The sequence below is a fragment of the Scyliorhinus torazame genome, chromosome 15 (genome assembly GCF_047496885.1).
Source record: "Scyliorhinus torazame isolate Kashiwa2021f chromosome 15, sScyTor2.1, whole genome shotgun sequence".
Taxonomy (NCBI): domain Eukaryota; kingdom Metazoa; phylum Chordata; class Chondrichthyes; order Carcharhiniformes; family Scyliorhinidae; genus Scyliorhinus; species Scyliorhinus torazame.
Window position 1 is genome coordinate 18,131,248 of NC_092721.1, and position 24,210 is coordinate 18,155,457.

Sequence of the window (24,210 nt, forward strand, 5' to 3'; positions counted from 1 at the left end):
TGCAATTCAGTCTTCCACGGCATGCAAATTTATGCATGGATTCCCCGACAGCAGGATGGTTGAGGAATCCAAATCTCCACTGACTTTGTCAGGACTGGAATATCCCACCAGCGGACAATGGTGATCTTCTTCCACTGTGGAAAAAAACACTCTGGCCAGAGGGGGTAATAGGGAATTCCGCCCAGCGAGTTCCGAGTGCAGTTTTGGGTGCCTCGGGGAGAGATACCAGTTGGGCTAAAAGCATCAAGTGCATACTCAGAATTTTACTGCAAGTTAACCATTTGCGACTCGGCCAGCCTAAGCAAGATGCTTTGGTGTCAAGATAGTGGTAAATCTTCACTGGATTTTGTGTCTGTGGGGATACTGCTGGGTTAAGGAACATCGGAATCATCTTCTTGTGTTTATTCAAAGATTCTTCCAACCTTGGGCAAAATTCTCCCCCAACGGCGCGATGTCCGCCGACTGGCGCCAAAAGCGGTGCCAATCAGACGGGCATCACGCCGGCCCAAAGGTGCGGAATGCTCCGCATCTTTGGGGGCCGAGCCCCAACATTGAGGGGCTAGGCCGGCGCCGGAGGGATTTCCGCCCCGCCAGCTGGCGGAAATGGCGTTTGTTGCCCCGCCAGCTGGCGCGGAAATGCGGCGCATGCGCGGGAGCGTCAGCGGCCGCCGACAGTTTCCCGCGCATGTGCAGTAGGGAGAGTCACTTCCTCCTCCGCCATGGTGGAGGCCGTGGCGGAGGTGGAAGGGAAAGAGTGCCCCCACGGCACAGGCCCGCCCGCGGATCGGTGGGCCCCGATCGCGGGCCAGGCCACCGTGGGGGCACCCCCCGGGGTCAGATCGCCCCGCGCCCCCCCCCCAGGACCCCGGAGCCCGCCCACGCCGGTAAATACCAGCTTTGATTTACGCCGGCGGACAGGCAATTTCTGGGCGGGACTTTGGCCCATTCGGGCCGGAGAATTGAGCGGGGGGTCCCGCCAACCGGCGCGGCCCGATTCCCGCCCCCGCCCAATCTCCGGTACCGGAGACTTCGGCGGGGGCGGGGGCGGGATTCACGGCGGCCAACGGCCATTCTCCGACCCGGCGGGGGGTCGGAGAATGACGCCCCTTGTGTCTGGTGTTTTAATAAATATGTTATTCTTTGTGTAAAAAATTCATCAACAGACTCCTGTTAATTTGTACAGTAACTTTCCTCCATGGCTTCTACCAGGTCAAGTTTCACTCTGGGATCTGACTAGTCCAGTATTAACATCAGATGGGATTATTTTTACTTTATCTTTTATAAATTTAGAATACCCAATTCTCTTTTTCTTCCAATTACGGGGCAATTTCGCCTTGGCCAATCTACGTACCCTGCACATGTTTGGGTGGTGGGGTTAAGACCCATGCAAACACGGGGAGAATGTGCAAACACCACATGGACAGTGAACCAAGATCCGGGTTCGAATCCTGGCCCTGAGCATCCTGAGGCAGCAGTGCTAACCACTGCACCACCATGTCGCCCATCAGCTGGGATTAGAACAATTGTGAGTACTGATCTTGGCGTGACTGCGGAGCAGTGTCCCAAGTAGCCATGATAAGCGTGGAGACTGATAAAGCTGTGCCATCAACTGAATGAAGATTAAATGCTGCCAACAGCAGTATAGATCAGCACTGTCCTGCATTCAAAAACTAGAGGTGCTATTTGCAATGTTTTAATGACATCTACAAATGGGATGAGGGCTAGAATTGTCTGATTCCACTGTCAGTGCAGAAACATTTCATAGCTGTTGACGGCCATCCTGTCCTGAAAGAAAAGGGACACGGAGCACTGATAATATCAGAGAACATCAGAATAAGAGTAGGCTATTCGGCCCCTCAAGCATGTTCTGCCAATGGAAAACCATGCATCATGGACCAAAATCGATTGATGTTAGTTGTTTTAGCATTGCCCTGCTGACTTTCTTTCTAAGTGTTCACTGTCAAATTGCATTGCTCTTATAAATTCCAGGACATGTGAATCAGTCATTCCCCAGTGACTTTATGACAACAGACTACTGAATAACAATTAGTACCTTCAACATAGTAAACATCCCAAGGGCTTTGCAAAGGCAAAACAGACGACATACCTAATGAATCATTTTAAGCTGTTTATAGATGGCTTGGACTGTATTTGGAGTACCTGTGCTGAAACTTCACTATTCAAATCTAAAGGCCATTTGCAACAGAACAATGTACCATACATTGTTATTAAATGATGATAATCAGAAAGGACTTGCGTTTACATCACATTTTTCACAGACATCTCGAAGTACTTCACTGCCATAGAAGGACATTTTGAATGTAATTGTTGTTGGAACTAATTTGCAGCTAATTTTCACTCGGCAAACTCCCACAAACAGCAGTGCAAGCATGACTGGGTGGCTTGTTTTTTTTGTGATGTTGAATGAGGGATACATATTTGGTCAAGGTACTGGGGAGAATTGCCGTGTGCTCTTCTTCGATTGGGGGGCGGGATTCTCAGCCCGGGGCCGGGCCGGAGAATCCCCGAGACCGGCACGAATCCGCCACGCCGCCCCGACGCCGGCACACGATTCTCTGCAGAGCGGAGAATCGGCGCCACTGGTGTGGTTGGCACGGGGCCGGTCGGGGACCGCTCTACGCGGCCGGTTCGCCGATTCTCGCCGCCGTCCACAGCTGCTCTCAGCCGCCAGGAACTCGGCGTGGAAGGGCTGGGGGGCATCCTGTGGGGAGGCAGGGGGGTCAGGGTGGTCCGGCCCCGGGGCGGCCTCTCTGGCTGGGGGCCTCCTTTCTTCCGCGCCGGTCCCTGTGGTCCTGCGCCATGTTGCGTTGAAGGAAGCTACTGCGCATCCGCACATTGGCGGCGGTGCCACGGCGCCCAGTTGGCGCCGGGATCAGCAGCTGTAGGGGCCAGAATTGCTGATCCTGAGGCCGTGTTGACACCATCGAGAAACGCGACGGCGTTTCCGACGGCGTCAACACTTAGCCTCAGGATCACAGAATCCCGCCCGGGATCTTTACATCCACCAGGCAGATGTTATCAATGTGTCAACCAAAAGACACCACCCCTGATCGTGCATTGTTGCCTCATAACTATCCTGCAGTGTCAGCCTTAATTTTTCTGTGGCTCTGAACCCAGAACTTTATGGCGCAGAGGCAAGTGTGCTACCAATTGAGCCACAGCTGAGATCGGCCAGTCTTAATGGCTTTTGCCAGTCTTCATCTCCAATGATCATAGCACAGTGGTTAGCACTGATGCTTCACAGCGCCAGGGACCTCGGTTTGATTCCCGGCTAGGGTCACTGTCTGTGCAGAGCCTGCATGTTCTCCCTGTATCTGTGTGGGTTTCTTCCGGGTGCTCCGGGTTCCTTCCACGAGTCCCGTAAGACGTGCTTGTTAGGTGAATTGGACATTCTGAATTCTCCCGCAGTGTATCCGAACAGGTGCCAGAATGTGGCGACGAGGGGAGTTTCACAGTAACTTCATTGCAGTGTTATTGTAAGCCTACTTGTGACACGAATAAAGATGATTATTATTAGTAAAAATACACCTGAATAATGCCCAGCACTTTATCCCGATCTTTTTTTAAATATAAATTTAGATTACCCAATTCATTTTTTTCCCCCTATTAAGGGGCAATTTAGTGTGGCCAATCCACCTATCCTGTACATCTTCGGGTTGTGGGGGTGAAACCCACGCACACACGGGGAGAATGTGCAAACTCCACACGGACAGTGACCCAGAGGCGAGAGCCGGGATCGAACCTGGGACCTCGGCGCCATGAGGCTGCAAAGCTAACCAATGTGCCACCGTGCTGCCCTTTTATCCCTATCTTTTCACAGTAACTTCATTGCAGTGTTAATGTAAACCTACTTGCAACAATAATAAAGATTATTATTATCTCTCTGTGACTTTTAATTATGATGCCCATTCTGAGCCCTCATCCCCAGTGTTTATCCATTATGCTTATTCTCAATGCTTGTTGACATTAATTATCAACTGTCCAGCGCCTGTAATGTTATTCTTCCCACTCTACACAGATTATCACTCATAATCCTCATCGCTCTCACTTGCAACATCCTGTCAAGTACTCAGCAACAACACTAACCTCTCATGCTTAGCCATATACAGTGGATGATATTTTATCTGGATATTTGCAGATATTTAGCAAAAATTACATGGTTCAATATCCTAGTGCTGGTTTCGAACAATCAATAATTCACAGTTTGCTGATTGCGGGAACTGAGTTGGGCAGCACGGTAGCACATAGGTTAGCACTGTGGCTTCACAGCGCCAGGGTTCCAGGTTTGATTCCCGGCTTGGGTCATTGTCTGTGTGGAGTCTGCACATTCTCCCCTTGTCTGCGTGGGTTTCCTCCGGGTGCTCCGGTTTCCTCCTCCGAAAGACGTGCTTGTTCGGTGAATTGGACATTCTGAATTCTCCCTCTGTGTACCTGAACAGGTGCCGGAATGTGCCGACTAGGGGCTTTTCACAGTAACTTCATTGCAATGTAAGCCTACTTGTGACAAGAAAGATTATTATCATTGGGTGAGAAGGTAGGTGGTTAACATCAAATAAAAAGTATTTGGGTGTTGTCACGAAGCTTGTTATACAGTATGTCCATTACCTATTCCTAAAATGTGTTTTTCTAAAGGGACCATGTACCTTATTTGCTGAAAACATTAATTAATGGGGGTTAATGGAGATGTGGAACTACAGGTTGAGTTTCAGATAAAACATGGTTTTAAAAATAGAAAACAAAGTGTGGCCCTAATTGGAAAATTTTTTAGCTAAAATGGGTTGTGAAAGTGTATCTAATGATAATCTTTATTAATGTCACAAGTAGGTTTACATTAACACTGCAATGAAGTTACTGTGAAAAGCCCTCGTCGCCACACTCCGGCGCCTGTTGGGGTACACTGAGGGAGAATTCAGAATGTCCAAATTACCTAACAAGCACGACTTTCAGGCCTTGTGGGAGGAAACCCACGCAGACAAGGGGAGAACGTGCAGACTCTGCACAGACAGTGACCCAAGCCGGGAAGCCTGGAACCCTGGCGCCATGAAGCACATTGCTAACCACTGTGCTACCATGCCGCCTATAAGAGGGGTGAGCAACCAAGCAATTGCCATCATAGGAGTGAATCACATGCAAGGCTTGATCTTCATCCTTGAGGGTGATAGCGGGAGGCGGGAAAGTTCCCAGCCCGGCCCACCTGCAATGGGAGAAACTGTCAGGAAAGATGGGATTTTCATTTTGTGCGGCAGGGACTGGTGCAGGATATAGTCAGACCAGCTAACCCAGGAAGGGTTTGAAGGCAGCCACAAAAAGGTCCTTTCCGGTGCTCTGGGACTTTGTTCCAGTTGTACTGAAAAGGTAAGGTTCTCTGGGCCCCACCCCTCACCATCCACCCACTCTCTATGCTCCGTTCATACCACATCATGCCCCCTTCACCCATCCCGTATGAACCGTCCTATCCCCTTGCCAAGGTATGCCACCTCCATCCACACTCTTTGGTCCCTTATGCAACCCCAGGCAAAGATGTTCACCCACTCAACCTCCCATAACCCCACATGCCTCCCATGCATTTGTCACCTCCATGCCTATTCACCAACCAGACAGTGTTTCCTGTTGTGACAACAGGATGTGTTTAAAAAAAACTTAAAGAGTAATTCATCGATAACTTTATGCTTTCTTTACCAAAACTATTTTATACCACAGGCCAATAAAAGTGGCAGTCATCCAGACCATTTAAAGTAGTAATAGCTGAAACTGCAGGCACTTGAAACCTCTTTATTTCTTTAAATTTGTGCAATTGACTGAAGATATCAGACAGCCAGATCAGTGAATCAAATAATGGTTTCCCTGGGGCTCAGGTGTTTCAGTACTCTAATGGAAGTCTGCACTCTCACCGTAGAATGCATAATAAGACTTAGCTGAATTTAGTTCTTTGATCTCATTCCAATCTTGCCACAATAGATTAGTTAGCAACCCCAATTTGGGACCGTGATAACTGTTTCAGACTGGCCCCGCAAGAATGTAATTCCAACGTTCTTGGATAGTTAAGATTTTGCAGATATTAATTCTGCTGGGAGATATTCCAATGAGTGGCATGGTGGCATAGTGGTTAGCATTGCTGCCTCACAACACCAGGGACCCGGGTTTGATTCCAACCTCGGGTGACTGTCTGTGTCGAGTTTGTACATTCTTCCTGTGTCTGGGCAGGTTTCCTCCGAGTGCTCCAGTTTCCTCCCACAGTGTCAAATGTTATGCAGGTTCAGTGGATTGGCCCTTAGTGTTCAAAGGTTAGGTGAGGTTATAGTGAAGGGTGAGGTAGTGGGTCTAGGTGGGGTGTTCTTTTGGAGCGCCATGCAGACCTGATGGGCTGAATGGTCTCCTTCTGCACTGCAGTGGTTCTAAGATAAGATTCCAAGATACTGGTTTGAGAAGATAGATTCTGGTTTAAGCCTTTATAATTGACGAATAGTACGGTGGTACAGCGGTTAACACTGTTGCTTCACAGCGCTAGAGTCCCAGGTTAGATTCATTGCTTGGGTCACTATCTGTGTGGAGTCGCCCCCTTCTCTCTGTGTCTGCGTGGGTTTCCGCGTGGGTTTCCTCCGGGTGCTCCGGTTTTCTCCCATAAGTCCCGAAAGACGTGCTGTTCGGTAATTTGGACATTCTGAATTCTCCTTCTTTGTACCCGAACAGACGACTACGGGCTTTTCACAGTAACTTCATTGCAGTGTTAATGTAAGCCTACTTGTGACACTAATAAACATTATTATTATTATATGGACGTGGACAATATTCAAAATTGCTTGAAAATATCTATTTTGTGAAAGTATTCTTGAGGCCATTATTCTATTTGTTTATTTCCATTCTCCTAATGTTTCAACTATTTTTGTTTGATGTGCTTCAATGGATTTCATCCCAGTTGAAAAATGGATATTCTAAATTGGTGCAATGAACCTTCTGCAAATTGGCAAACTGTTCTGCCTTCCCCAAAATAACAAGGGAAGGTATTTACACAATTATTCTTTAATTAATACAGAAACCTACAAGCATCTGGAATGAAAGTGCAAAGCACACACTGAACATAGTGTGCCATTATAGCGTAGTCATGCCTCTGTTAATGTTATGAAGGAATACATTTGATGTGAATGCATAAAGTACACATCAAAAATAATTTCTATGCGAAAGACACCAAAAATATCTAAATCTAGCAAAATTAATATACATCTAATTTTCCCAGCAAATATCCACCGCCTTCTTGAACTATATGATGCATCACACTTTTGATGATTTAAACAGACAACTAACGCTATTAATATAAAACTTGAAGCATGCTCAATTACCTCACACTCTTGATTAGATTGTGGTATCGAGGCTGCTCACGTATTCACACTGCAAAGCCGTAGATTTATTTTTATTCAATCTTGTTGTCAAATAAAAGCTAGAATTCATGACTGATATTTGGGAGTTGCTGCTAAAGTCTACATTTTATACGTCTCCTGTTCTCTGTAAATCAAGATTGATGAGAGCTGAAATTATTCCTGGGCTGCCACAGGAATTATAATGCCCCTCAGGGATTCTCATATTTACCTCAGAACTGTTCTCAACTGTCAACTTTGTTCAAATAAAGGGAAGGGTTATTTAAAGGTGGAGGCTGCCTCAGTTTGGCATTGCCAATGATTAGTTCCTCAATTCCACAGCCAATACTCTGAGGAAAATGAAAGGATTAATGTACAAAAACAAATTACAAGTAAAGTGTAGACAACCATTAAGCGGTGGGTTGGATAAAGACAGGTTTTGTATGAAAATCTTCCATCTGCTGCAAAGGATCAATATTATTCGCATTCGTTTGTGCAATCGGATCAACAATGTTGATTTCTTTGAGGGGGGAGAAGAGAAGACAGAAGATAAACCTCAATAAAAACTGTACAGCTTTGTTTGTTTGAGACAAGTAGTTGAAGGCGTGGACCAAATTTCGCTTTAGGACTTCCCATGTTAGAAACAAGCAATGTGCTTACCGAGGCCGTGTCTGTGAGTTGACATAGGAGGCAGAACGGTCCAGGCTTTCGTTTTTGGGTTGTAACATTCCACAGTGTTCAATGTTTTCAGGCCATCTCTGCCTCCAACCACGTAAAGTTTATCATCGATGACAGCCAGGCCAAATTGCAGCCGCCTGCCATTCATCACGCCGGCTTGGGTCCAAGTATTTGTTCTCAGGTCATATTTTTCTATCGTAGTGGCACCTGATAAGACAATTAGGGTGTCAAGATTGTGGCATCAGTGAGTGCATGGGATCCTGAATGCAGACATCACATACAGTTTAAATGATATCCTTAACAACGGACAGGCAAAACCCTTGAAATTTGTCACAATCTTTTCAGATTCGGATATTTGCAATCTCACTCAGGACCCTGATAACCGGCTGTACCTTTTACTCATCAATTACATTGATTAAAACGAAGAAAGCAATAGCTTGCAATTTATTTACTTCTCGCTGCAGGGTTGACAGGATATGACGTAAAATAGAAACCACAGGTTGAACTTGGTGTTTAGTGTGTATATCCTTGAAAATGGATATTTTGGCTGACAAAGGAAGTTAGGGAATGCATCAAAGCAAAAGAGAAAGCCTATAATGTGGCAAAGAGTAGTGGGAAGTCAGAAGATTGGGAAGGCTACAAAAACAAACAGAGGATAACAAAGAGAGAAATAAGGAAAGAGAGGATCAAATATGAAGGTAGGCTAGCCAGTAACATTAGGAATGATAGTAGAAGTTTCTTTAAATACATTAAAAACAAACGGGAGGCAAAAGTTGACATTGGGCCGCTCCAAAATGCGCTGGTAATTTTGTGATGGGAGACAAGGAAATAGCTGAGGAACTAAATAAGTACTTTGCGTCAGTCTTCACAGTAGAAGACATGAGTAATATCCCAACAATTCCGGAGAGTCAGGGGGCAGAGTTGAATATGGTAGCCATCACAAAGGAGAAAGTGCTAGAAAAACTAAGAGGTCTAAAAATTGATAAATCTCCGGGCCCAGATGGACTACATCCTAGAGTTCTAAAGGAGATAGCTGAAGAAATAGTGGAGGCGTTAGTTATGATCTTTCAAAAGTCACTGGAGTCAGGGAAAGTCCCTGAGGATTGGAAAATCGCTGTTGTAACCCCCCTGTTCAAGAAGGGAACAAGGAAAAAGATGGAAAATTATAGGCCAATTAGCCTAACCTCGGTTGTTGGCAAGATCCTAGAATTCATTGTTAAGGAAGAGATTTCTAAATTCTTGGAAGTGCAGGGTCAGATTAGGACAAGTCAGCATGGATTTAGTAAGGGGAGGTCGTGCCTGACAAACCTGTTAGAGTTCTTTGAAGAGTTAACAAATAGGTTAGACCAAGGAGAGCCAATGGATGTTATCTATCTTGACTTCCAAAAGGCCTTTGATAAGGTGCCTCACGGGAGACTGCTGAGTAAAATAAGGGCCCATGGTATTCGAGGCAAGGTACTAACATGGATTGAGGATTGGCTGTCAGGCAGAAGGCAGAGAGTTGGGATAAAAGGTTCTTTTTCGGAATGGCAACCGGTGACGAGTGGTGTCCCGCAGGGTTCAGTGTTGGGGCCACAGCTGTTCTCTTTATATATTAACGATCTAGATGACGGGACTGGGGGCATTCTGGCTAAGTTTGCCGATGATACAAAGATAGGTGGAGGGGCAGGTAGTATGGAGGAGGTGGGGAGGCTGCAGAAAGATTTAGACAGTTTAGGAGAGTGGTCCAAGAAATGGCTGATGAAATTAAACGTGGGCAAGTGCGAGGTCTTGCACTTTGGAAGAAAGAATAGAGGCATGGACTATTTTCTAAACGGTGACAAAATTCATAATGCTGAAGTGCAAAGGGACTTGGGAGTCCTAGTCCAGGATTCTCTAAAGGTAAACTTGCAGATTGAGTCCGTAATTAAGAAAGCAAATGCAATATTGTCATTCATCTCAAGAGGCTTGGAATATAAAAGCAGGGATGTACTTCTGAAGCTTTATAAAGCATTAGTTAGGCCCCATTTAGAATACTGTGAGCAATTTTGGGCCCCACACCTCAGGAAGGACATACTGTCACTGGAGCGGGTCCAGCGGAGATTCACACGGATGATCCCAGGAATGGTAGGCCTAACATACGATGAACGTCTGAGGATCCTGGGATTATATTCATTGGAGTTTAGGAGGTTGAGGGGAGATCTAATAGAAACTTACAAGATAATGAATGGCTTAGATAGGGTGGATGTAGGGAAGTTGTTTCCATTAGCAGGGAAGACTAGGACCCGGGGGCACAGCCTTAGAATAAAAGGGAGTCACTTTAGAACAGAGATGAGGAGAAATTTCTTCAGCCAGAGAGTGGTGGGTCTGTGGAATTCATTGCCACAGAGGGCGGTGGAGGCCAGGACGTTGAGTGTCTTTAAGACAGAAGTTGATAAATTCTTGATTTCTCGAGGAATTAAGGGCTATGGAGAGAGTGCGGATAAATGGAGTTGAAATCAGCCATGATTGAATGGTGGAGTGGACTCGATGGGCCGAATGGCCTTACTTCCGCTCCTATGTCTTATGGTCTTATGGTCTTAAAATTGCAGCTTTAATGCTTTAGTAATTAAGCTTGCCCGTATTCACGCCTCTCTGGTTTTGGATGCTCGACCATTGGTAGCTGTGCCTTCAGTTTCCTGAGTTCAATGCTCTAGAATTCCCTCCCTAATCATCTCTTCATCTCTACCTTTCTCTCCTCCTTTGTGACTCTCCTCAACGCCTGCATTTGTGACCAAGCTTTTGGTCACTTGTACATCAAGTCTCTTTATGCGCTTTGATGTTGAATTTTCTTTGGTAAAGCAACGATGAAGTGCTTTGGGAACTTTAACACCATTAATTGGGGTGGCATGGCGCCGCAGCGGTCAGCATCGCTGCCTCACAGCACCAGGAACGCGGGTTCATTTCTGGCCTTGGGTGACTGTCTGGAGTCTGCACGTTCTCCCCGTGTCTGTGTGGGTTTCCTCCGGGTGCTCCGGTTTCCTCCCACAGCCCAAAGATGTGCAGGTTAGGTAGATTTGCCTTGATGCATTAGTGTCCAGGGATGCACAGGTTAGGTTATGGGGTTACAGGGATAGGGCAGGGTGGGAAGTTGAGTGCTCTTTCAAAAGGTCGGTGCAGACTCGATGGGTCAAATGGCCTCCTTCTGCGCTGTAGGGATTCTATGAATTGCAAATTGCTCTGCCTGTTGAAAACATGCATACCCCTTGCTGTACATATCGCTAGAATATATAATGAATAGGTACTGCTATTATTGAAACAAAAACACCCTCAATATCTCATTTCAGTAATCTGCAACTAAACATTTTTTTGTGAACTTGCTAAGTTAACACTTATATGCAGTTATTCAAATAGACACACTGAACAAGTCCGCACTTTGAGAGCCTCCTAAGTGATTCACGCTGTAGATATCTTGCTGCCTAATAAACAAATGATAATTGGCTCCTTCATGTGGAGCCATGCTGGAATACCTTGATCTCTTCAAAGATACACGGGCACCTGTGCCTTACTTTTGCTTCATCCCATTGAGATCAGCAATAAGATCATCACACGTTAAAAGGAAAAGTGGTCCAACACAAAGTAGTCCAAATTGTGTGAATGTTTATCCATGGAAAGTTTTGAATCAGCCCGTTTATATGGTACTGAGCTAGCATGAACTATGATCCACACATTTGCAAAGGATGTAATTGGATTAACACTACCTCTGGGATTAAAGGCTTTGATTTCCAGGCCCTTCATCTCCAAGCAATGAATTTTAAAACTGTGATATGTAAATATTACAATTCTAATTCTCACTGAGCTGGAGATGTCATTATATTTAATTTTATTATGGAAGACTTCACAATAACCTTTGTATGCACTTGCACCTACTGAGCTCAGAATATCTTTTAGGGTTTTGCAGGTTGGTTCCTTAGTTTCTGGGCCAATTGAATGCTAACACTAGCAGTTAGATGTTATCAAGCGTTATGTAATTTAAAGTTCCATTTTTATCTTTCTGCTATATGTTATGTTGTTAGGGTTCACAGTGCTGTCCTTATAACCACAACAGCCCTTGTATTGCTTTCTGCTGCGCAGTTAATCACAACCAGTCCTGTCTGAATACTCCGATATCATCTCAGAATATCCTTTCAAGGACTTATCGTTAAACGTCTGCAAATTCAGTCACGTGTTCTGGATGGGAAAATTCCTTGCAATGCTGGAATAAGGATCACGAATATATTCAGTTCTGGCGAAATGCATAACACCAGAAGTTTCAATGTGTTTCCTGCCTCACATTTTGAATTGAATGAACAGCAATGTATCTGACAAGCTTTCCTAAAAGGACTATTATAATGATTTTCTATCACAGCTACATTGCAATGATGAATGGAATGCCATATCAGTAAATAGCCCTGTGGGTGACCCTGTAGAATAGCAAGACCAGACTATTTTTATATGCAAATAGCTGAATATTTAACTGCATTAAAAATATCATTTTAATTCAACACATTTAGTAAGAACAGGTTACAGCGCTTTCTTATATCACACATTTAATAAATTCAGTGAAATGTATCTTATGACATTATGAAGCAAATGATAAAATAAAGCCTTCACCCAGAACTACGAAAATCGATGATTATTCACAATGTATTTTCCTAGCCTTGTCATTGCAAATGATAAAATATAAATTACAGCATGTTTATTACATTTTTAAAAATATATATTAATTCATCCTCGGGACGTGGATGTCCCTGGCAAGGCTGGCATTTATCACCCATTACTCTGCCTTGGCAGCTGTGGCCCTTGTGGTGAAGGTCCTCTGGCGAGGCGGTTCGGGAGGAAGTTCTAGGATGGTGTACGACTCGGAAGAGAGTTTTGAAAATGTTGGGGATTCCAGCGTATCGGCCCTCATCATCCTTCCAGATGGTGGAAGTCAGGATTTGTCAGGCGCTGCTGAGGAAGTCTCAGTGAGTTATTACTGTCCATTGTGCAGTTTGTACCCAATGCAGCTAAAATGTGTTGATGGGGTATCGAGTGAGTGGTCAGCGTTGTTCTAGCTGGTGTTGAGTTTCTTGAGTGCTATTGCAGCCACACATATCCAAGCAAGTGGAATGTATTCAATCCCATTGTTATTTGTGTCTTGTGGATAAAGGAGAGACAAAAGACCCGGTTGTTGACCTGCTCGAGTGGTCAAAACATGTATGGGGTTTCTCAGATTAGCTTTTTGTCAATGGTGACCTCCACGCTGTTGATAGGGGGGGATTCGCTGATGCCAATGAGTGTTGGGTTGGGTGGGCTAGGTTTGGGTCTCATTTGTCGGTAATGCTCATTGCCTGAAATTTTTATGACCTAAAAGTGACTGAATAACCCAGGTCTAAATGTTGTCCATGGCTTGCTGCTTGCCCACATTGTATTTCTTCACTACCTGAGGAATTTTGAATGCCTTGCAATCAATGGACGGATGCCTTCTGACCATATTTTGAATGAAAGGCCATTAGTGAAGCAATTGAAGATAGGTGGGCCTTTTGGTCACTGCCCTGAGGAACTCTTGTAACAATGTTCTTGGATTAAAATGCTTGACATCAACACCATCAGCTATCTTTCATTGCGGCAGCGGTGAATCCAAACATCGCAGAGTACTCACCGAGACCCACTGACTTTAGTTTTATCAGGGTTTCCTGGGACCAGACTTGGTCAAATTCAGCCTTGCCGTCTGGTCTAGGCTGACATGAAACAGATATCCCAAAGATGGATAGGATCCACTGTAAGAGCTGTCGGTGCTGATTATACATCCACTGGCAGCTAGCCCCAGCCAAAACTTCAATTTTGTGCCAGCTGCCTCTCTTACAGGATGCTCGGGCAGATCCCAAGAAGGAGGGAAATGTTGAAAGGCTATTGGGTGAAGAGCGAGGGCGAGCATTCAGCAGATGGAGTTTATCCAATCTCTCTGGGCTCCTGAGACACACCATGTGATGCTTAACACCGAGTCAACCACCAGGGCGCAAATCATCATCGTACGAGACAGCTAGGCTGCCATAAGGAATCATATCAAAAAGGCTGGGATTCCAAAGTTGTGTTTTACCGATTCCTGGTACAGAGATTATGCAAATTCTGGAATTTACCTGCAGGTTCTTAATTCTGTTACAACAATCCAAAATCGATGAAATAAATGGAAGTTCACGTCATCTACATCCTACGGCCACAGGTTACAAAAGAACAAAATCTAATTTCATACTCGATCACCTGTTGGACTTTGTGGGAAGCAATCTATCAGACAATATGTTTACTTGAGGAATGATTCAAATAATGATTCTTTTTGAGTCTGTGTTATTTCAATATCTTGCTCTATCCATTTGGCTTCAGTTAATAATTAAACTTGTGAGTAAAATCAACCAGATAGTTTTATCCTGTGTACATTCATCTAATGGTACGTTAATGGTCCATTGATCAATAGGTTAGGAGAGCATGTTAAGTATTCCATGTGAGCTCCAGTGGTGATTGTAACTCAATCAAGAAGCTAATTCTTAAGCCTGGCTGTGCGAGCTCCGCACAGCTTATATAATGAAACAGATTTGCGTTCTTTAATGAAAACTACCAGAGCAGGTCGAAGGCTAGGGCCGGGATTTTCCAAAAAATGCGGCTAAGTATTGACGCTGGCGTAAAGTGTTTCATGCCGGCGTCAACGGGTCTCTTGGCCCAGCGATTCAATGGCCCACTCCGCGCTGCTCCAACTGCCGTACGCGGCCCTGCACTGCCACGCTGCGCAACATGGCGGAGCCGCACAGTGGGTCGGTAGAAGGTAGGCCCCCCTCCCAGATCGCGTGTGCCCGCCGATTGGTGAACCCCGATCGCGGGCCTGGCCATCATGGAGGCCCGCTCCCCCCAGAGACTGATCACCCCGCCCCCCCACCAGGACGGCCACCGCATCCGCGACGCCAAGCTGCCGCCGGGTGGAACCATACGTGAACCACGCCGGTGGGAACTCGACTGGTCGACCGCAGAAAATTGCCACAGAGGCATCTTTCAACGGCCCCCGACTGGCGGCGCCTCGACCACGCGCGCGTGACTGTCGCCGATTCTCCGGTTGCCAGAGAAGCGCGTCCCGGCGTCGGACCCGATCGTGGGTCTGACGCCCCATTCTCCACCCCAGCGCCGAGCGCGAGTTCGGTGCGGAGGCTCGGATAATCCCAGCCTAGGAATCTGACGGAGAATAGCTCACCTCCTGAGGGGTAACTCTCCCCAAAATCTGTCCACCATCTACAAGGCACAAAACAGGAGTGTAATGGAATACTCTCCACTTGCCTGGATGGTTGCAGCTCCTGAATAAGCACGGCACCATCCAGTCCAAAGCAGTCCCGCTTGATTGCTACCTATTCCACAAACATTCACTCCCCCCACCACTGACGAACAGTGGCAGACGTGTGTCTACAAGATGCATTGCAGTAAATCACTGAGGTTCCTTGGACAGCACCCTCCAAACCCACGACCACTAACACCTAGAAGGACAAGAGCAGCAGATACCTGGGAACCACAGCACCTGGAGGTTCCCTTCCAAGTCACTTACCACCCTGACTTGGAAATAGGGGCTGGTTTAGCACAGTGGGCTAAATAGCTGTTTTGTAATGCAGAACAATGCCAGCAACGCGGGTTCAATCCCAGTACCGGCCTCCCCGATCAGGCGCCGGAATGTGGTGACTTGGGTTTTTCATAGTAACTTAATTGAAGCCTACTTGTGACAGTAAGCGATTATTAGAACATAGAACATACAATGCAGAAGGAGGCCATTCATCTTATCCCTGTAACCCAATAAACCCTCCTAACCTTTTTGGTCACTAAGGGCAATTTAGCATGGCCAATCCACCTAACCTACACATCTTTGGACTGTGGGAGGAAATCGGAGCACCCGGAGGAAACCCACGTAGATACGGGGAGAACGTGCAGACTCCACACAGCCTTTTTTTTGAACAAAAAATCATTCATAATTTTACTTCTGACATACGAGAATTCACATGGTAATTCTATCACATACAAAGTTAAATGTCAAAAGTAGCAACATTAAAATGAATCCCTTTAATAGACTAGAATGATAGACAATGGGCTGGATTCTCCGCACATCGACACCAAAGTCACGGCTGGCGCTGGGGCGGAGAATCCATTTCCCAGCACGGAATCATGACCAGCGTCGGTTCCCCGATTCTGCGAGCCCCGAAAAGCGGCATTATTGGAGAGTACGTCGCGCCGCCTAGCACCTACCAGCGGCCATTGCTGGAGTCCTGCTCTGCCATTCTCTGCCCCTGACAGGCCGAAGTACCAATGGCGTGGATCTAATATGGTCCTGCCGGTCGGGAAACTAGCATGGCGGCCGTGGACCCAGTCCATGGCTGCCCTGGTTGGGGGCGGGCCGATCGGAGGGCAGGGGGTTCCTTATAAGCAGCCGGGCAATGTTTGGGCGGGCGGTCAGGGTCGGGCGCGTGGCCGATCTGGGGGTCTATTTTCAGTGTCCAGCTCCGCGGTCCGATCCGCCATGGAGCACGGCGCGGCCATTGGCGGCGGCCGCCTAGCGCATGAGCGCCCTCCGACCCGGAAATCACGCATCTGCAGCAAAAGCTGCTAGTTTTACGCCGGGTCCCTGCGCGCCCCCTGCAGGGCTAGGGATATATGACCTTTTCATGCCAGTTTTTCTGGTGTGAAAGTCCACAGTTTTGACGCCAGCGTGGGAACATAGTCTCAATAACAGAGAATCCAGGCCAATGCATTTGCTTTTGAGACAGAATACGTTCTTAGGTGAAAAAAAGTGGAAAGACTTTTGGCAGAAACTTTATTTTGAAACTTCTGAAAATATAATTGTTGTGTTGGGCGCTCTGGATCCGTGGAACACATACAGTTCACCAACACTTGAAATAGTGCAACACTATTTTATTGAATCATTAACTGCTTAACATACTCTCACTGTGGGTTAACATGATACTAGCTTTAACTAAAGACCTTTGCCTTGTCCTAACCAGTCGATGCACTCAGCACATGGTGAATGTCTGTGCTGCAGGCTGTGAGCTCTGTCCTACTAGCTAGCTGCAGCTCGAATGAGCGGGAACTCTGATGCCCCCTGTCTTTATAGTGCATGTGCTCTAACTGGTGATTGGCTGCGGTATTGTGCGTGTTGATTGGTCCCACTGTGTGCCCATCAGTGTGTGTGTCTGCACCATGATATACTGGTGTATATTATGACATCCCCCCTTTTATAAAAGAATGTACATGTGTGGCAATAAATAGTGTATGGTGAGAATGTCCCTGACTACGTGTGTGCGAAAGACATATTTACAGAACTATGTACATGAGAACTAAGCTATTTACATGGGAAGGTGCCTGGTGCAGAAAAACAGTATGCAACAAGAATAACGAGATGAACACTATATACAAACCATGTACACTGCCAAACGGAAGAACAGAACAATTCAGAAAGTCTATAAGTCCACAAAGTTCACAAATTAAGTCTCTGAGGTGGGCGACAAATTCTGGTTGACCGTCAGGGTGGCACACCACTCATCGTCTGGATCGAAGCTGTATACCGACAGCGGCTGGTGTATTTGCTTCGGGGCCACCCTGTTTTTTGTCACGATACCGACTCGAAAAGGCACCTTCGGGTCCTCAGTGTCACTGCTGTGTGGAAGGTCCGCATCGGACTCAGTGACCGTGGGTTGAATTGCCCAGACATTCCTGTGAGGCTGGCTGAAGCGATATGAATTGGCAGGCTGAGCTGCCCGGCAGAAGGCAGCATTGTGGCCAAGTCTGCCACATCTTAGGCATTGTCGCGATTTGGCAGGGCATTGCCGTTTTAAATGGGCGGAGCCACAGTTGCCGCACATCGTAGCGTCAGCACGTTCGCTGCGCCACCGCGCATGTGCGGTGCGGTCGTGCGTGGTGCGCACCTGCGCATTACGTTCTTCGATGTCGCCGTCCCCTCGTTTGGTGCGCACAAGCGCGGGAGTCCACAAAAAGCGCGCAAAATGGCCGCCCTCATCCAGGCTGAGGCCCTGGAGTTGCTCAATTGCTTGGACCCGTTCTGCCTCGTGGGGACCTTGCCGCACCGTTTCAGCCGCTTGGATGTGGGAATACCGACTCGTGGCGTTTTTGTGTAAGACACAGGTCTCAATGGCGGTCGCTAGGGAGAACTGCTTTACTTTGAGGAGCTGCTGTCGTAGGGGGTCCGACTGAACACCAAAAATGATCTGGCCGCGTATCATGGAGTCAGAGGTGGGCCCGTAGCTGCAAGACTGCGCAAGGATGCGGAGGTGCGTTAGAAAGGATTGCAAAAGTTCATCCTTACCCTGCAAACGCTGTTGGAACATGTAGCGCTCAAAACTTTTTCACCTCTACGCTGCAGTGACTGTCAAACCTGAGGAGGACCGTCTTGAACTTTGTTTTATCTTCATCATCCGCAAAGGTGAGAGAATTGAAAATGTGGATGGCATGGTCCCCGGCTGTGGATAGGAGGAGAGCAATCTTTCTGGTATCCGAGGCGTCCTCGCTGTGTGTGACCTCAAGGAAGAGCTGGGAGTGCTGTTTGAATATCTTCCAGTTGGCCCCGAGGTTGCCGGCGATGCGGAGCGGCGGTGGTGGGCAGATGTTGTCCATGTTGCAGGATAACGGAATGCTGGCGGAAGGCAGATCACTTGCAGGTAGGTCTAAGAAGTGCTAATATCCCTCAAATCCTGGTATCATGTTGTGTTGGGCGCTCTGGGTCCGTGGAACACATACAGGTCACCAACACTTGAAATAGTGCAACACTATTTTATTGAATCATTAACTGTTTAACATACTCTCATTGTGGGTTAACACGATACTAGCTTTAACTAAAGACCTTTGCCTTGTCCTAACCAGTTGATGCACTCAGCCAATGGTGAATGTCTGCGCTGCAGGCTGTGAGCTGTTCTACTAGAACATAGAACATAGAACATTACAGCGCATTACAGGCCCTTCAGCCCTCGATGTTGCGCCGACCTGTGAAACCACTCTAAAGCCCATTTACACTATTCCCTTATCGTCCATATGTCTATCCAATGACCATTTGAATACCCTTAGTGTTGGCGAGTCCATTACTGTCGCAGGCAGGGCATTCCACACCCTTACTACTCTCTGAGTAAAGAACCTACCTCTGACGTCTGTCTTATATCTATCTCCCCTCAATTTAAAGCTATGTCCCCTCGTGCTAGACATCACCATGCGAGGAAAAAGGCTCTCACTGTCCACCCTATCCACTCCTCTGATCATCTTGTATGCCTCTATCAGATCACCTCTTAACCTTCTTCTCTCTAACGAAAACAGCCGCAAGTCCCTCAGCCTTTCCTCATAAGATCTTCCCTCCATACCAGGCAACATTCTGGTAAATCTCCTCTGCACCCTTTCCAATGCTTCTACATCCTTCCTATAATGCGGCGACCAGAATTGCACGCAATACTCCAAATACTCGAATGAGCGGGAACTCTGATGCCCCCTGGCTTTATAGTGCGTGTGCTCTCACTGGTGATTGGCTGCGGTGTTGTGTGTGTTGATTGTCCCACTGCATGTCCGTCAGTGTGTGTCAGCACCATGATATACTGGTGTATATTATGACAATAATAATAACTATGATTATTATAGATCACCGTTCCTTCACTGTTACTTTGTCAAAATCCTGGAACTCCCTCCCTAACAGCACAGTGGGTGTACCTACACCTCAGGGACTGCAGCAGTTCAAGAAGGCAGCTCACCACCATCTTCTGAAGGGCAACTAGGGATGGGTAATAAATGTTGGCCTAATCAGCGACGCCCACATCCCGTAAATTAATTTTTTAATTTTCTTTCCGACAGGTAGTTTTTACTGGTAGGGGAATAGGAGTGGAATAGGACTTCCACATGAAGGAAGTCAGAACTCAGCATGGCCATTTGAACGCAATCCTAATTTCAAACAGACCCTACTTTAGCTGCAGCAAGGCTCTTACCCCACAGTGTGGGAGTTACAAATCTTTTGAAAAGTTATACATGCTTTTGAAGGGAGGAAACGACCTGGGTGTCATGATACGCAAACATGCTACCAATGAACACTTAGAATAGGACACAACCAATGGGCAGTCAGGGCACTCAGAGGTGGCATCACCACAAGGGGGCATGAAATAAACACTATAAAAGGGATGAAGCACTCACAGCCTGCCTCTTTCCACAGCCTGCCTCTTTCCTGGGAATGGTCAAGTTCCTTGGCAAGTTTATCCCGAATTTGGCCAAAAACGTCACGGCCCTATGCAACCTGGTAAAAAAATGAAACGCCTTTGAGTGGAAGGCGGAGCACTGAACGGAGTGGCTGGAGCTGAAAGCCAACTGCACCCGTCCTTGCATTCCTTGACCCAGACAGAGAGACCAAGATATCCACAGATGTGAGTCAGGATGGCATTGGGGCAGTGTTGCTTCAAAGAGACGACACGTCATCCTGGGTACCAGTAGCATACGCGTCACGGGCAATGACACCCACTGAGACCAGAAAAGCGCAGATTGAGAAGGAGTGTTTCGGTCTTCTCACCGGCATCCTCCAATTTCATGATTATGTCTACGGCTTGCCAACATTTACTGTTGAGACCGATCATAGGCCTCTGGTCCACATCATCCAAAAGGACCTGAACGACATGACGCCTCGTTTGCAGAGAATTCTGCTCAGACACAGGAGGTATGATTTCAATTTGGTGTACACACCTGGCAAGGAGCTCATGATCGCCGATGCATTGTCCCGCTTCGTCAACTCATCCAGTGAACCACTGGAGATCATCCAACACATTGAATTGCAGGTACAATGTGTGCAAGCACTCTCCCGGCAACAGATGAGAAGATCGTTCTTATCCGAGAAGAGACGGCCAAAGACACCCTGTTGCAGTGAGTCATCCACAACCTCAGCAATGGCTGGCAGAAAGGGCAATGCCCTCAATTCTACAACGCCAAGGACAACCTGACGCTGATCGATGGCATCCTGCTCAAGCTGGACAGGATAGTCAACCCGCGCAGCACGGTGGCGCAGTGGTTAGCAACTGCCCCACGGTGCTGAGGTCCCAGGTTCAATCCCGGCTCTGGGTCACTGTCCGTGTGGAGTTTGCAGATTCTCCCCGTGTCAGCGTGGGTTTCACCCCCACAACCCAAAGATGTGCAGGGTAGGTGGATTGGCCATGCTAAATTGCCCCTTAAATGGAAAAAATGAATTGGGTACTCTAAATTTATTTTTAAAAAAGGAAAGTCATCCCGCTACGTCTCCAGAGCATGGTGCTGTGGCAGATTCATGAGGGACACCTGGGCATAGAAAAGTGCAACCCAGGGCCCGGCAAGCTGTCTACTGGCCCGGCATCAACCAGGACATCATGGACATGGTCCTGAACTGCAAAACCTGTCAGAGGTTCCTCCAACCAGCGCAGAGCAAGGAGACGCTCCAACCACATGATCTAGAGACCTCTCCGTGGTCCAAGGTTGGCATTGACCTATTCCACGGGAATGGTCACGACTATATCTTAATCATCGATTACTTTTCGAACTATCCTGAGGTGCTGAAGCTGCCAGACCTCACCTCACGAACTGTCATCAAAGCGTGCAAAGAGACATTCTCACGGCATGGCATCCCGAACACGGTCATGAGCGTCCACAGTCGAGAATGGTCCAGGTTTGCCAAGAGCTACAATTTCAGGCATGTCACCTCCAGTCCGCACAATCTGCAGTCCAATGACAAAGTGGAAAAAGGGGTGCACATCGTTAAGCAGCTCATCCGCAAGGCCTCGGACTCCGCTTCCGACATACACTTTGCACTACTTGCGTACCAGGTGACTCTCTAGTCCACTGGCATGTCGCCAGCTCAACTGCTGATGAACAGGGACCTGCAGATGACGCATCCAGCCACAGACCTGCCCAACCTTGATCACCTCCCGGTGCTGCAGAAGATGCAGCAGCTTCACGACAGCCAGAAGCAGGGCTATGACGCACATACCACCGATCTGGACGTGCTATCCCCGGCAGACACGGTCAGGATCAAGATACCGGATGGTGGGTGGTCTGCTCCGGCTGTCGTTGTTTGACAGGCCGCACCCAGATCCTATGTCATACGTATGGCTGGTGGCTCCATTGTGCGAAGGAATCGAAGGGCACTGTGAAAGGTTTCTTGCCCACAACCACTTTCCCCTCCATTTCCACATGTCGAATTGCCACCTCCAGACACCTCGAACCACGAGGCCACCAGTCGTGCCTGCAACTCGCCTGTCAAGGCACCATCATCCCCTCCACCACCTCTCCGGCGGTCGATGAGGATCAGACGCAAGCCTCAGAGACTGGACTTATGAGCATTTGTTTTGTTTGTTCTGTTCTGTATTCCTCAGTCAGTCACATTAGACAGACACATTCACATGTATATACATCTAAAAAAAAAAGTGGAAGATGTCATGATGTGCAAACATGCAACCAATGAACACTCCGGATAGGACACAACCAATGGGCAGTCAGGACACTCAGAGGTGGCATCACCACAAGGCGGCATTACACGAACACTATAAAAGGGATGAGGCACTCACACCCTGCCTCTTCCCACAGACAGACATCGAGAGAGTTAGACAGGGTTGATCAGCAGCATCACACCCCAGCACATGGCTTAGAGCAAGCTGGTACAGTTAGACTGAGTTACTACAGTTAGATTAGCAGAGAATCGAACTCATTTGAGAACTGTGTTAATAGTTCAATAAACACGTTGAACTCATTTCAGAGTCTGGAGCATCCTTTAGTTAAGACTGCATCAAGCAGCAGCCTGTGTTATCCGAAGCAGCATAACACAACACAGGGGACTGTAAAGTTTGCCAATTGTTTAAATTACCAGCCCTTTAATAAATGAACACAAAACTGCCTGTCTGTAAATTTGAGGGTTGGAGAAAAATCTGTTCTTGCTCTTCCATTCGCTGTTTGCTGCCATTATCTTAGGTGCTATTATTATTACATTATTAATGGTTGCCTTTTCTTTAGAAAGTATTGTTATCACAGTTAAGTTTGCAGTTTGATTGACAGCTCAAAGATGTTATGAAATTATTAGCTGTCTTTGATGTGGGGTTATGAATACGAGTCTGTTTGTCTTGGTAAAACGTTACCAGTGCCAATGCTTTCCCAAGTGAAAGTAGTACAAGAGAAAGAAATTACCTTAACAGATTTTTCCAAAGGCGGATACCGCCACAAACTTTCATTAAGCTAATGTACTAAGCAGGGAGTTACTTGAAATTTCCTCCTGTTCACAGTCTTAAAGTACAGGTCCCAACACATAGATTAAACTGACTGCCATGAATATGGGTTTTCAGCTGTAAGTACAATTTGACATCGTCAACAAGGTGACTCTGATTGTCACTTGATGTAACACAGCAACTTCTTTTTGTAGATACTGCTTTATTGTTCACCTTTTTGTGGTTTTCTGTTTCTCTGGATGCATTTGCTTAGATACGGAGCGAGAATCTTTTGAATTAGCACCCCCAGGGCTTGTGCCAGCTTTGCACATTTGCCCCTCTTAAGTGCTCAGAAAATATTACGCTGCCTGTATCTTTCCCCCCATAATCCTTTCCACTTCTCTCCCGATCCTCCTTTGAAAGCAATGGCTGATGTCAATCCACAACTGTTGACAAGAATTCAACACTGCTGACCATTCTTCATATCACAATCTGGCAGAGTCGCTCTAATATTTGGCCGGAGTTGGCCGAAGGTCCAGCAGAATTCAATTCTGCAATCACATAGCGTCCACGTCAACATACTTTCCAACAATGGCCATCTCTGGGTGACTTCCCTCCATCCCTCGCCCAGAATGTCTGAGGCCTGTGGTGCTCTTTGTGTTACTGATTTAGGATGTTGGGCGTTGTGTTCCACAGAATAGCTTTCACTTAAGCATAGCTATGATTTTATTTATACTGCTAAACTGGGATTTGAATACAGAATTGATCAATAACATGTAACTACACTCATCTATTGCTAATCTCACTACTGGTATAAACTATAATCTAACCTTCTCACACTATCTGCTCTTATGACCTTCACTAGCTATCTCCTGCATACACTCCTCCCCTAAGGTCGAGCATCACAGCCTTATATAGTTGTAACTGTAGCTCCCTCCAGTGGCTACTCTCGACATAACATTAAC

General features: G+C 46.8%; 1 protein-coding gene across 1 annotated transcript in view; it reads right to left on the reverse strand.

Moving 5' to 3' along the window:
- Positions 1-24,210, reverse strand: part of LOC140391537 (kelch-like protein 1) — a 428,416-nt gene that overhangs the window by 43,606 nt on the left and 360,600 nt on the right. Inside the window, exon 8 of the mRNA XM_072476122.1 lies at positions 8,034-8,258. Coding sequence (XP_072332223.1) covers positions 8,034-8,258 — 225 coding nt within the window. The remainder of the gene's footprint in view (positions 1-8,033; positions 8,259-24,210) is intronic.